General features: G+C 39.4%; 1 protein-coding gene across 4 annotated transcripts in view; it reads right to left on the bottom strand.

Annotated features, from left to right (window-relative positions):
• Window positions 1-13,652, bottom strand: part of NEBL (nebulette) — a 192,208-nt gene that overhangs the window by 73,454 nt on the left and 105,102 nt on the right. For 2 of the 4 annotated variants that reach the window (XM_089533337.1, XM_089533336.1), the window contains exons 1-4: window positions 8,543-8,756; window positions 8,380-8,451; window positions 4,462-4,566; window positions 745-855 (exon numbers count right to left, since the gene is read on the bottom strand). The exons of 1 other annotated variant lie outside the window; for it this stretch is intronic. In XM_089533337.1, the coding sequence (XP_089389463.1) occupies window positions 745-855; window positions 4,462-4,566; window positions 8,380-8,451; window positions 8,543-8,734 (480 nt within the window). In that variant the 5' untranslated portion in view covers window positions 8,735-8,756. Of the gene's footprint in view, window positions 1-744; window positions 856-4,461; window positions 4,567-8,379; window positions 8,452-8,542; window positions 8,834-13,652 lie in introns of those variants that run through there. One more of the 4 variants, XM_089533335.1, reaches the window with a different exon arrangement.

Genomic DNA, 13,652 nt, shown 5'->3' on the forward strand with positions numbered 1-13,652 from the left:
GCTGAAGCAGGCCACAAGGTCACTGTTTCTATCTATGGAACAAATAATGTGGAGTGGCTGGTGTAAGGTTCTCCATCCATGTTCCAAATGCCATTGTTCTAGCCTCTGAGGATAAGAAGAGCAGGCAGGCACAGCTCTATCGTGCCTCGGCCTACTGGCTAGTGATTGCCCCTCCCTACATCTTCCAACTGCCATTGGTCTGGCCTCTGATGGACAGAAGAGCAGCTAGCATCTGCTGAATTCATTCCCCTCCTTCATTGCCATTCCCTTTTCCTTATGTGTCATGTGTTACTGAGATTGTAAGCCTAAAAACAGAGACCTGTCAGATTAATGATTTGCAACCTGCCCTAGGAGATGTATTTGGCTGAAGGGTGAGATATAAAATAAATAAATAAATAAATTGTCCTCGTCTTGCCTCAACTGTGGAAGCCTGCTTTACATCTTACATGGGAATCCTAGGCAGCCCTATCTGTCATGATCATTGCTATAGTCAAAATGTTTCCTCATGGATCATGAAAAATTAAATACTAACATTTTTATGAGTAAGAGCTGCTGGAGTTCTTCATGGGAGCCACAAAAGGGGAAGACTAGATATATTACAGTAAATCTCATATTATATGTCAAATGAGGAATAATGGTGGCGGGGAAAAGAGAACCCTACAGTGACCTCCCCTATATGTTCAGCTCTGCATACCCACCAGCAGGAGATGGATCAAGCTGTTTAAACACAAGTATATAAATTACCTTGCTCTGAAGCTGCATTACTTCTTTTGCAAACACACTGTCAATAGTAGCTGGCATCTGCTGATAGAGTGAGTTGGAAAGTTCTTTCTTTGCACTTGCTTTGTATTTTGCCTAGAAGGCAAAAGAAAGGAGTAAGGCAGCAATTCCTTCAAGTAAAATTAAAGGACATTCAGGAGATAAAGTTCACATTCAGCTTGTCAACAAGTGGATATAAAGAAAGATTTAGTCCAGCTTTGGAATTAGAGCAAACATTCGTAGACCTGTCTTTGCAATACTGATTGAAAGGATTTGTCTAAGTAAGCAGTCATCTTTATGTGCTTTGAGGGGAACCAGACTAACTGAGATAATGTACATGTAAATGCACTGTTCTACTGTAAAGGTTTATAAACTGCCCCTTTTTTTTCTTAGCCACCTCCTAAAATCATCTATCAAGACAACCTCTGCCACCTCAGCCAGTGCTATTTCACTATCATTCCTTAGTTCTTGCTGCCCACAGTCCATCCAAATTAATTCTTCACTACTACTACTGATTACTGCACATGACTAATGAATTCTGTGCATTAAAACTATAACCCCTAGAAATCTATACTCTGGGATATCATCTTGCATTGTTTGTATTCTGTTTTTGTTCATGTATTTTTGTTCATATCTTCTAGCCTGAAGAAGAACCCTCCCTCCAGTCCATCTGCCTTGATCCAGGCCTCAGAGGGAGAGAATAACCACTGGACCTCATCCCCTTTCCTACCACCATTCCCTTCTCCTTTTGTGTCGTGTATTTTAGATTGTAAGCCTGAGGGCAGGGAACCGTCTATTTAAATGTAATAATTGTAAGCCACTCTGATAACCTTTAGGGCTGAAGGGTGGGGTATAAATACCATAAATAAATGTATTTGTTCACTCTCTTTTTCTTGTGTTAACTTTCTCTTTGATATGTAACTTTAAAATTCAGCAGATATGTTGGTTAAAAAATTTCTTCCATTACCATTATAAGATTCCCTGGTACTGTCCAAAAACTGATGCTCAAATCATGGAAATATCGGAAGCATTTTTGAGCTGTCTTCAAGATCTGAGGAATCCATTAATATATCCACAAACCCAACAAAGGTCAAATACATATGGAAAGTTCTAACTTATATTAAATGTTGAATTATTTCTTGACTTGATTTAGTTATGCAATAAAACAGACAGTCTCAACTGTATAATAATAAAAATAATAAAATATTTATTTATATCCCACCTCTTCCGTTTGTGGATTGAGGCGGGTAACAACAGAGTCTATATATCACACACTATAAGAACAATAAAACCCACGAAACCCTGACACAACACTCCCTCACAAACTATAAAATTAACATAAAACATGATTAAAATATATAATACTACACTACAAAGTTATTCTACAATCTGCAAATGACGAGGAGATATAGCAAGAAGGATGGGTAGAATCGGTTCTGGGCGGTTAACACTCAGGGAAGGCCTGCCGGAAGAGAAAGGTTTTTGTTACTTTTTTAAAAGCCTCCAATGAGGATAATTGGTGAATCTCTTCCGGCAGGTCATTCCAAGCTTTAGGAGCCATAGCAGAAAAAGACCTCCAGGAAATCACCGCCAATCTGGTCCATTTTGGATGTAAAAAATTTTCCCCAGAGGAACGGAGTGTATGAGAAGGATTATATGGGAGGAGGCATTCCTTCCAGTAGACTGGACCCAGGCCATGTAGGGCTTTGTATGTAATAACCAACACCTTGTACTGTGCCTGAAAGCTAATAGGCAGCCAATGTAATGACTTTAGGATAGGTGTAATTCAGCCAAACCTAAATTTTCCAGTGACCAGTCTGGCTACCATGTTTTGTATCAATTGAAGCTTCTGGATGTGGCACAAGGGTTGCCCCACGTAGAGCACATTATAGAAATCAAGATGAGAGGTTACCAGGGAATGTACAACCGTTTCTAGGTCCTGCTGCTTCAGGTATTAGTCAAAGCTGCTCCTGGCTGTAGTGTCAATCTGAGAGTACAGATGAAGCGACGAATCCAGGAGCATCCCCCCAAGCTGCGAACGCAGTCCTTCAGGGGAAGTGTGACCCCATCTAGGGCTGGCGAACATATCTCCATACCCGGGTAGGGGTTACCTATCACGAATACCTCCGTTTTGTTTGGATTCAACTTAAGTCTATTTTCCCTCATCCAATCCATTACCGACCTCAGGCAATCATTCAGAGGAGAGATGCCCTCCTTGGTCACTGAAACAGTCCGAGACATGGAGAAATAGATTTGAGTGTCATCAGCGTACTGATAACACCCTGCCCCATGTCTCCGGATCATCTCGCCCAGCGGCTTCATGTAAATGTTGAATAGCATTGGTGACAGTATCGCACCTTGAGGGACGCCCGATGTGAGCTCCCTCTTGGCCGAACAACTGTCGCCAAGCAACAGCATCTGGAACCTACCTGAGAGATAGGACCGGAACCACTGCAAAGCAGTGCCTCCAAGTCCTAGTTCCCTCAGGCGTTCCAGAAGGGTACCATAGTCTATGGTATCGAAGGCCGCTGAGAGGTCCAAGAGCACCAACAGGGCCACACTTCCCCTGTCGATGCACAGACGGAGATCATCAACCAAAGTTACAATCTCTGTCTGTGCATTGACAGGGAAAGTGTGTGTATATTGTGTGCATCCAATGTTTATAAATATCTCTCTTTCAAGAACTCTTTTCAGAACAAACAATAGTGATAGTTTTAATTGCATTTAGAACAAGAGCCAAAAACTTCACACATCATAGAATATAGCACACATATAGCTATAACAACTGTAGAACTAGCCAGAACTATAGTATTTTGATAACTATAAACAGATCACATTGCTTCATTATGAGCTAGTAACATACTTATTTATAGTCAAAATGTCAATAAACAAAAAATAATTTTAAAGTCTAATTGTACCCATTAGTCGGATCTTCCACTAATGTGGTCCTTTATAATATTAGTTTTATTTTATAGCATAACGTTGTTGTTGTTTTAATTTTCTAGAATTTAGACTACCTGTTACTGTGAGAAATAAGTATTTCCTTTTTTCCTCAAATGAGACACAGCCAGAATAGCTACTGTACAACTTCTATGTGCCACACTAGAGATCAATAACTTATGATCTGTGGTTTCTGACAGTTTAGCAAACTCAAATGATTAGGTACGGTAATGTCACTGTTTGTTGCATGCTTCCATACTGACAAGATTCATCCATGTGATTTCTCTAGGAAGCATCACCATCATTCTCAACTGACTGTTTTCAGTGACAACATCACACAAATAAATCTGATTGGCCACACACTAGCACAGTTTAATACCATCAACAATATGACCCCTGACTGGCTGGTACAGCCCATATTTCTAATCCAGGGGGAAATATGTTGTTGAGAAAATGGAAATAATGTAGTGGGAAACAGGAAAAAGATAGGGGTAATGAATACTCCTAAGATTAAAGAATATTTGGAGAAATGGTTCTGATCTATTTAATGATCACCTTTAATAGACTGAGAGTTAGCAACCATTTAATTAATGCGAAATACTTTGAGCTCTAAATATACATTTTAGAGATTATATAGGAGTCTTTTTTCATCTAATGCTGGTGCCTAGTGTTGCTTCATAAAACAAAGTGTAGAAGTGGAAAACCAGTACAGTGTAAATCACTCCGGGACTATAAATATTCCCCAAATACTTTGCACCTTACCTCAGATATAAAAGCAGAGAGATTTTTCACATGCGTTAGCTGAGGGGTGTCACATACAAATGTGAACTTGCCTTTAGATTTTTCATATTCTTCTTTATAATGGACCTGTAAATGAGGTGGGGAGAAGGGGAGAGAAGTGTATTGGGAAAGAAAAGCAAATAAAAATGAGGATGTGAAAGAGGAAAAGAATGTGTATAAGACAGTGTGTGAGTGTGGAGGTGTATACATACACAGAAATTGTGATTTCAGATTTAATCATGTCAAACTGGACAATGTAAAATATAGCAACAATTGACAAAATAACTAAAAGGAAGTACTTTTTCAAATCCCCAGATGCCCCATGGCAAAATACTTTTGAAACACTAAGAAGTTTCAAAAGGAGTCATGATAAGAGGTCACAAAATTATCTTTCTGGTCATGTGCAAGCCATTCCACAGATTAGACATGTAATGTTCATCAAATGATAAGTTGCACATGTAAATGGGCCAACACAAAACACACACTAGCAGACAGAATAGCTATATTACCTCAAATTCACACCAAATATTTTGAGCAAGGAGAAATCAAGATATATCTAGACACGTAGAAACCTCATAAGTGTATTTTTGATTGATTCCAATTATTGTTCATACCCAAGCCCTCATAACCTTGGAAAGATTTAAAAAAAAAAAAAAAAGCAATAGGCCATTAGGCAGAATTTGGATTATTTGGATCATAAAGATCCCTTAGGAGAATGTAGTAATAAAGAAGTATTTTTAAAAGACTTTCCTGAATGGCACAAATGATATGCCAGGAGAAAATTAACTGCAAAAGTGTTGCACAATCATAAGGCCATAGTGAAAAAGACCCTGCCTCATATGCCTGACAACCAAACAAGTTTCTCCAAGACCTCTGCTAAAGAACGTAAAGTACAGGCAGAGGCATACAGATGCAGAAGATCCACAACTGCCATCTGTATCTCCAAAGTAGCTTGATATATTCCAGCAAAATTACAGGAATAGGATTTCTCCAATAATAAATTTTGTAAAAGGTGAAAGATTTATATGATCTGAAGAGAAACCAGAGTATAAATAAATTTTGTACATAAGAGCTAAACTGACTCACCAAAATAGGACCTGCTAGCATACAGCTGCCAGGGATTGTCTTTGTTTTCTTTGACATTTGTATTTACATTATTTTGTAAATACAATGTTTTTATATTCAGTACTACAATAAGGAATATAACTGTGTTTTACAAATTTGTATTTATAGCATTCTGCACACAGCACATAGCTGTGTAATGGCAATTTTAGCTATTTTAAAAACAATTGTATTCAGAAAAGTATTTGGGGTCTTGGTCATTCCCCTCTGCATACTCACATAAGAACGGATACTTCTTTTTAATTTATTAAAAGATATCAAGGCCAAGATTGAAAAGCATACTTCAGTATTCAACAGAAGTGGAACTAAGGCCCGAAATGCAAAGACCAAAAGAAAAGGCATCGGATGCTTTGGGGGGCATGGAATTCAGATGACGCACGCCCCCAAAGTGCCAGAAGCCACTCCAGTGTCACAGTCTGGTCCTTTGGACTGGATTGAAAAGGAGCCAATTAAATCCAGCTCCTGGCAGTGGCTGGCTTGGGACTGCGGAGGCAGCCCACTTTGAAAGCAGGTTGTGAGGTCACCATGGTCCTGGCGTGATCATGGCCTGACTGCCCCTGAAACAGCCTCTGGCTGCTTCTGACAGGCTGTTTGTTTCACCCCTAAGATTATTTCCCTTCCCACACCTGCTGCAGTCTCCATATAGTAAAACAAAAACAAAGCCCAGTTCTCTAGAGGGTCTCCCAATCATCCACAGAAGTTTTTAAAGGTGCACAGGAGACTGAAGAACAGGACTTGCTAAATTATGGCAGAAGAAGCAGAATCCATCAGACATTTCACCACTGGACTTAAGCCTATATACTTGTTGCAAAATCTGCAACAAGGGTATGCATCATCTGCAACAAAAAGGCTAATGTTTTATTTCCATGAAAATTTAATCAGTCCAAACATACAATCAATCAGCTAAGCTTTGTTTAAATCAAATGAAAGAAGAATTAGATGCTAGTTTAAATCACATCATTTTGCATCCTTTTATCACACTTTTTCAAGGTCATGAGTAGTTATCCAACATTTGCATCTCTCCTATCTAGAACACTCCTTCCTTCCTCCTTCCCTCCTCTTTTTAGTTTCCTTTTTACTTGCAGTACAATAGATGAGTTTCTAAGTGCATTCAGTAACAGTATATCAATTGAACTACTTCAAAAAAACCCAGTTCCATTTCAAATTCAGCTCAGTAAATTTTACTGGCAGCCTTTCAAGCAACATCCTGTGCTTTGTGGCTTATATTTACCTCATTCAGAAAATGAGACACTGAGCTTGAGTCAATGCTAGGGATGGGACAGAGAGATGTAGTGGGGGTAAAATGAGGACACTTAAACATTTTTGTTATCATCACTATCCTCATGCTGGCAGACATCCAACAGAGTTCCATTAAACCAGTGTAAAAAAGCTTTAGAACAATCAATGCCCTTCAGGAAGAAGGCTCTTTATGGAAGGTGATGATTCTGCTTCATATTATCCATAATGGGCTTGACGCGTTTCCAGTTGTCTGTATGTGATGAAAGCATCGACACCAATGAATAACGTAAGGCACAATCCCATTGAAGTTAAGTGCAGTTAAGTCCCAGAGTGGTTTGAATGGGACAGAGTTAACCAAGTGACTAATAGTGACACTAAAATCAGTGCAACTTGAAAAGATAGGCACTGAATAGACAACATCAAAAAGTTTAAGTGCTCAGGCTTCTTTTAATATATTATTTAATACATTATTTCAAGACAGATCAGTATTAGGATCTTCCCATTGTCTGCTCTGTGAAAGATTATGGCATGTTTTAAAGCTGCTTGTCTGAAATCATGTTTGGAATTGATGCATATTTAAGAAACTGAATTTTGTCTTCTTCCAAAGAAAATTTCAAAGCAGCTGACAAAATTAAAAATACATATACGTACAATATCCCAAAATATTTAATTTGTATGCACGCTTTTAAAATTTGCCCAGCTGAACTACACAAAAAACATTAATAAGAATAACCAATAATCAAATTTCCAGTTCTGTGAAATGTACTGGGAGATGTCTTAGGACCCATTTGGGGAGTAGAAAAGAGGATTATCAATCCAGTCAGTAAGGACATAATTCACCAAGATATTTCTGAAAGGAATTACATAACTGTACAAGGACTGCTCAGAGAAACAACCAAGAAGCTCTCTTACAGAGAGCACCACATAAATCAGGCACCAAAATGAAAAAGAGCCTTCTTGTTCAAACACATATCGTGAACCTCTGTGGCAAAGACTCAATTGCTTTCTATTATACCAGCTCTAACACAGAAATGAACTTTAACTACAGTCAAAAATCACATTAGTATGAACCCTAATGACAACTTATACTCGTTCCACATTAATATCCCAGAAAATTACATTCAAGGCTAACTGTGAAAATGAGTAAGGCAGAGCACCACTAAATGCTTAAATTCAACCTTCATAATGCTGCTTGAAGTCAATTTGTAAAAAATTTGGGTATGCATCACTTTCTTTTAAATCCCATCCAAATATGTCAGTGTACTCAGAATTAAGCTTCAACTGACAGATGAAAAGTGCTGAAAGCTTTGCAAAGGAATAAAAAACACATCTAAAATGACACAAGCCAGTTTTACAATGCCATTTTAAAGTAACACTACCAACCTTTTCAAACACATGCATGCATATTTTGAGGACCATATTTGTTCATTTCTTTTTATAGTGTTGGTTGTATGCTTCAGTTAACATTTAAATATGAGTGTTACTAGAAACACGACCATGTAATAAAGAATTAAAACACAATTGGAAGCCTTTACTTACATTGCTTATCATTTCAGTACACCGTCTAGCAAGTTCCATGTTTTTATCTTCAACAACTGGTTTAAGAAACATCTACAACAGAAAGAGAATGGCATACCTAAAATAAGTACAAGTACAATAATGAAATCTTTAGCACTTTATAAAATGTGTGAGAGACACCCACCTTTCCATCATATTCTTCCTCCACCTCCTCTTCTTCCTCGTTTTCATCATCTCTAGATTCCTGAAAAGATGCCCTCATTTTTTGTTCTGTTAGAAAAACAGTAAACTTCTGTAAGATAAAATAGCTTGTGTTCTGCTCAACCTGTTGTTTGTCTATGCCACTCTTGTCTTGTGGCAAGCTTAACCTCCTCATGGTTTCTTCCTTATTTAGGCAGTATTTGAAGGGTCTTATCTGAACAATGCAGTATTGAGTGGAGTGAAGGGCATCACAGATGTCCTTGCTAAGGACCATTCTAAAACAAGAAAAGTTAATACTTTCTAAACAACTATCTTTTTTACTTTAACACAAACAACAACCATTAAAATACAAGAAAATGTATCCACAGTAAGCTAAAACATATCATATCCATACGTCCATATACAGTATGCTAAAAGAATGTATTAAAACAATAAAAGAACAACACATTATAGACTTGACCAAGAATTAACAATACAGTGTCTAATAAAAAGAAGCTCAGAGTGAAATAATCTAACTCTCCATTTTGTTTTCCACAGGAATTCCAGGCTTTAACTTTGACTTAACCTTTCTGACCAAGGTGACAAGCTTTGCCATTCAAAGTTGAAAAAAATGATGTTTGCTTGACAATAGCATCATTAATTTGTCCTTATCTGATCTTCCAGGAAGTTGTTCCAAAATAAGCTGCAAAAGTTTTTCCTGCCCAACCAAAAATAAAGACCACCAAATTATCACATGAACCAAGTCTCCAATAGAATTGCAGTCACAGAGTCCTTCATTATAAGGAATCTCAGCATTTGTTGCTGTTGTTGTGTGCCTTCATTTTTTACATATGGTGATATGGTGACCTAAGGTGAACCTATCACAGGGTTTTCTTGGCATTATTTGTTAAGAGAATGTTTGCTTTTACCTTCTTCTGAGGCTGAGAGAGTGTGACTTGCCCAAGGTCACCCAGCAGGCTTCCATGGCAGAGGAGGATTCCAAACCTGGTCTCCAGATTCGTAGTCCAAAACTCGACTCACTACACCATGCTGGTTTACCAGTGTAGATATAGCGATCTTCTAATCAGCACATGGTTCAAGTGAGCCTTCTTCATATAGGCTTTTAATTTAAATACTGTAATATCAGTAAAATAAGATGAGAAAGTCAGGATAAGAAAAGAGAGCAATACATCATTTGAAACTTCAACAATATTGTAAAATTAATTGTTGTTGCTAATTGCCATTAAGTTGACTTCAATGTATGCTGACCTATGAATGAAAGACCTCAAAGTCACCCTGTCCTGCTCAGGTCTTGAAAACTCAGGCCTGTGCTTTCCTTGATTAAGTCTATCCACCTGTAATGCAGTCTTCCTCTTTCCTTACTGCCTTCTATCTTATTATTATTGTCTTTTCTAGTGAGTCATGTCTTCACATAATATGTCCAAAGTACGATAGTCTTGGCTTCTAGGGAGAATTCAGGGTTGATTTGCTCTAGGGCCCATTAATTGGTCTTTTTAGCTAGTCCATAGTATCCAGAGAACTCTTTCCAGCATCACATTTCAAATGAATTCATTTTCTTCATATCAGCGTTCTTCGCTGTCCAGCTTTCACATACACAGAAATCAGAATTATGATGGCAAGGACAATCCCAACTTTAGTATTCAATGACATATCTTTACACTTAATTACGCAATCCTATCGTGCCACAGTGTTACACAAATGATAGATTACACATTCAGTAAATAGCTGTGTTTGCCTATTTCAATATAAAAATAAAGAACATAAAATTAGGAGAGGAACCTTGTGACACTTGCTCAACTTTGACATTGAGATTAGCAGATATCCTTGACTAAGGGGTGAAACAGACAATCAAAATAAGCAAGTTTCAGGCCGGCTTCCAGGCAGGACATTTAGATGACACAAGCCTCGAAGCCAGCCAGAAAACACTTTCAAGCTGCCCTACAGGGTGAAAAGTCAGAACTAGATCTTTCCACTTCTTCACGGAAAATGTGCACCTTTGCTCGTACATCTAAATGCAGTGCTGCCAGAGCGGCTCTAAAGGGGTGCTTTATCCTAACCCTAATCGTGCATATAAACGCCCCATCGCAGGAGCGCATTTAGAAGGGATGGAGCTACCATACCCACGTGGTGGGGGTGGAAATGCACAAAAGAGAAAGTGTGACACCTCTCATGAAGATAAGTAAAACATACATAAACCAGACAGTCAAAAAGGGGGCATGGGGTGAAGAGGGCTGGCATCTGCATGGGCACACCTCTCCTCCAATGCCCTGTCCCAGTGGAGTGCTGCACCAGAGATTGAGTGCAAGTTCACAGGGATGGCCATCCAATGGATAGCAGTCATTAGTAGGATGTGCTCCTGTGACTGTGCGTACGGATGGTGGTAGGAACAATAAGAAAGTATCCAGTGGCATGGCTTGAAGCTGTATTTTGTGGTCATGACATGCACACTCCAGCTGCCTTGGGAGCTGGCAGTGCAGTTGGTGGGGACTCAGATGACTTTAGGAAAAGGCAGCTTCAAGCTGCTTTTTCCTGCCTGTCTGTTTCACCCCTAAAAGAAATGTCACTACCAGTTACAAATAAGTCTTGCAAAAAACAGCAACATAGAAATCTTAATTCTGGTATTTTCAGGAAGCCCTACACTACAAAAATGACAAATAATGCAATTGCAAAATAACCCTTCACTAGATCTTGATATATTGTCTTGAAAGTATACTGGTGTTTTGGATAAGGCCAGTCTAGCTAGTTTGACAAGTAAACAAGTTAATACAATGCTGTAAAAACATAGTGAAGAACTGAGTCCTATAAAATGTAATGATTCAGAAAATGCTGGTTTTCTAAAATAACTGCAGTTGTGAAAATAATGTTATGGAATAAGGACCAGACTAGAGAACTGGCAGTATTCCAGTAATTTGTCTTACCTGCCCTGCCTTGTTTTCCCATCTCCTCACATGAACCTAATACAGCCTTATTTTCTGTTCTCAGATTGTTTGGGACTGGCCATGCTTTCTGGATGAACTTTGTTAACATTGAGCCTATACAGACAGGCCAAAATAAAGCTGCTTTGGGTCACTTTGGAGGTATGCTGTTTAAATGATGCATGCGTCCTAAGAGGCCAGAAGTCGCGTGAAAGCCATGATCCAGTCGTAAGGACTGGAGCGCAGCTTTGGCACAGCTTCTGACCTCTTAAGATGCATGTGTCATTTAAACAACATACCTCCAAAGTAACTTTCAGGAACAGCAGGGCTGATACAAGTGCATAGCGAAGCAACGTGGGTCAATAATTGAAGGGAACTATAAAAATGCTATCATATATATTTTTGTTTAATGATTGTGTCTTTGAATTTTATACTTTGTATTGATTTTACTGGTTGTAATCCTGACTCGATCCACAGGGAGAGGTGGGAAATTTAATTTAATTTAATTTTATTTTATTTTATTTTATTTTATTTTATTTTATTTTATTTATTTATTTATTTATTTATTTATTTATTTATTTATTTATTTATTTATTTTATAGGATATAGCCCTTAAGAGTACAATCATCCCTCCACATTTGTAGGGGTTAGGGGATCAAGACCCCCGCAAATGTGAAAAAAATGTGAATAACCCTCTCCCCTCCATGGCAGCCATTTCCAGGGTGGAAGGGGCAGAGGAATAGGAGTGCTCCTTTCCTCCATTCCTCCCACCTTGGAAATGCCGGGATAATGGCTTTCCAGGGTGGGAGGGGTGGGGAAATGGAGCACTCCTCCTACCCTGCAAAGTGTCCCTCAAGCCTTTCCAGAGTGGCAGGGACTCAAGGGAACAGTGCACTCCCTTTGTCCAGCCCCTGCTGCCCTGGAAAGCCTTGGGAGAAGCCTCTCTCAAACCCTCCCAGTACAGCAGAGGTTCGGGGAAAGGGAGCTCTCTCTTCCTCTGGCCCCTGTCACCATGAAAGGGCTTCAGAGACACTTCTCCCAAGTCCTTCTAGAGTGGCGGGGAAAGGGAGCATTTGCTTTCACTGGCCCTGGCCACCCTGGAAAATCTTGGGAGAAGCTTCTCACAAGCCCTTCCAGGGCAGCGGGGACTGCTTGAGCAATCTGAGACATTGGAAGAAAGCCAGGGAACTTGCGCATGCTGTTCTCGCCCCTCCTTCAATACCTCAGACAGCTGAGACAAGCTCTCTGAGGCATAGGAGGAAGGGGGAGAGAAGCATGCACACGATTCCCCCGCCTCCCTTCCAAAGCCTCAGAGAGCTTGCCTTAGCTGCCTGAAGCTTCAGAAGGAAGGCAGGGGACTCATGTGCACTATGGTTCCCTTCCATTATCATTTTAAGTGTTTTAAAATGTTATCTTTTAAATGTATTTTTATTCTTTTAATAAGTAATCTATTTTAATATTCTAACAATTTAATTCTGTTTTAATGTATCACTTTTCTATTTTTTTTAATTGTATTGTTTTTAAATGTTGTGAAGCCGCTCCGAGTCCCAGTTCTGGGAAAAGAGCAGGATACTAAGAGAGGCATGAAGGAGGGGGAGAGTAGTGCGCATGCATCCTTTCCAGCTTCTTCCTCCTTCCCAGGTTTTCATTCGCCTTAAGGGGAAAAGCCCGGGAGGAAGGAGGAACGGGAGTGCATGCACATGTGGCATGACACGCACGAATAATCAAATTCATGAGTGTCAAAGCCATTAATGTGACGGGATGACTGTATTTAAAAAGGAAAGCCTTTGCACCACCAGCTCCCCCTGCATTAGCACTCAATCCCACTCTTTGTGGATTGGAGAGAAATCCCATAAGTGCCTCACATTTCTTGCACTGTCACCTCCTGCACACCAAAAACACCCCACTGCAGCCCCCTCTTTGTACTCCACATGTCATGAATATATAAAATAATTTTCTCCTCACAATCTTCTTCACACAAGTTTCCCCAAAGCACACATGGATAACATACAAACACACACACGGAAAGAATCTTCTCCTCACATTAACCAGGGAATTGTTCCTGTTACTGTCCCTCAAGAAGAGCGTCCCCCCTTTTCTGCTATTCTTAGGAGGGCCATCTCCCTGAGTCATTTCTATCATGCTGGATGGGGTGGAGGTCAGGGAGAGAGTTGCTAC

The sequence above is a fragment of the Sceloporus occidentalis genome, unplaced genomic scaffold (assembly GCF_023333645.1).
Source record: "Sceloporus occidentalis isolate IW3139 unplaced genomic scaffold, rSceOcc1.0.p SCAF_7, whole genome shotgun sequence".
NCBI lineage: Eukaryota > Metazoa > Chordata > Lepidosauria > Squamata > Phrynosomatidae > Sceloporus > Sceloporus occidentalis.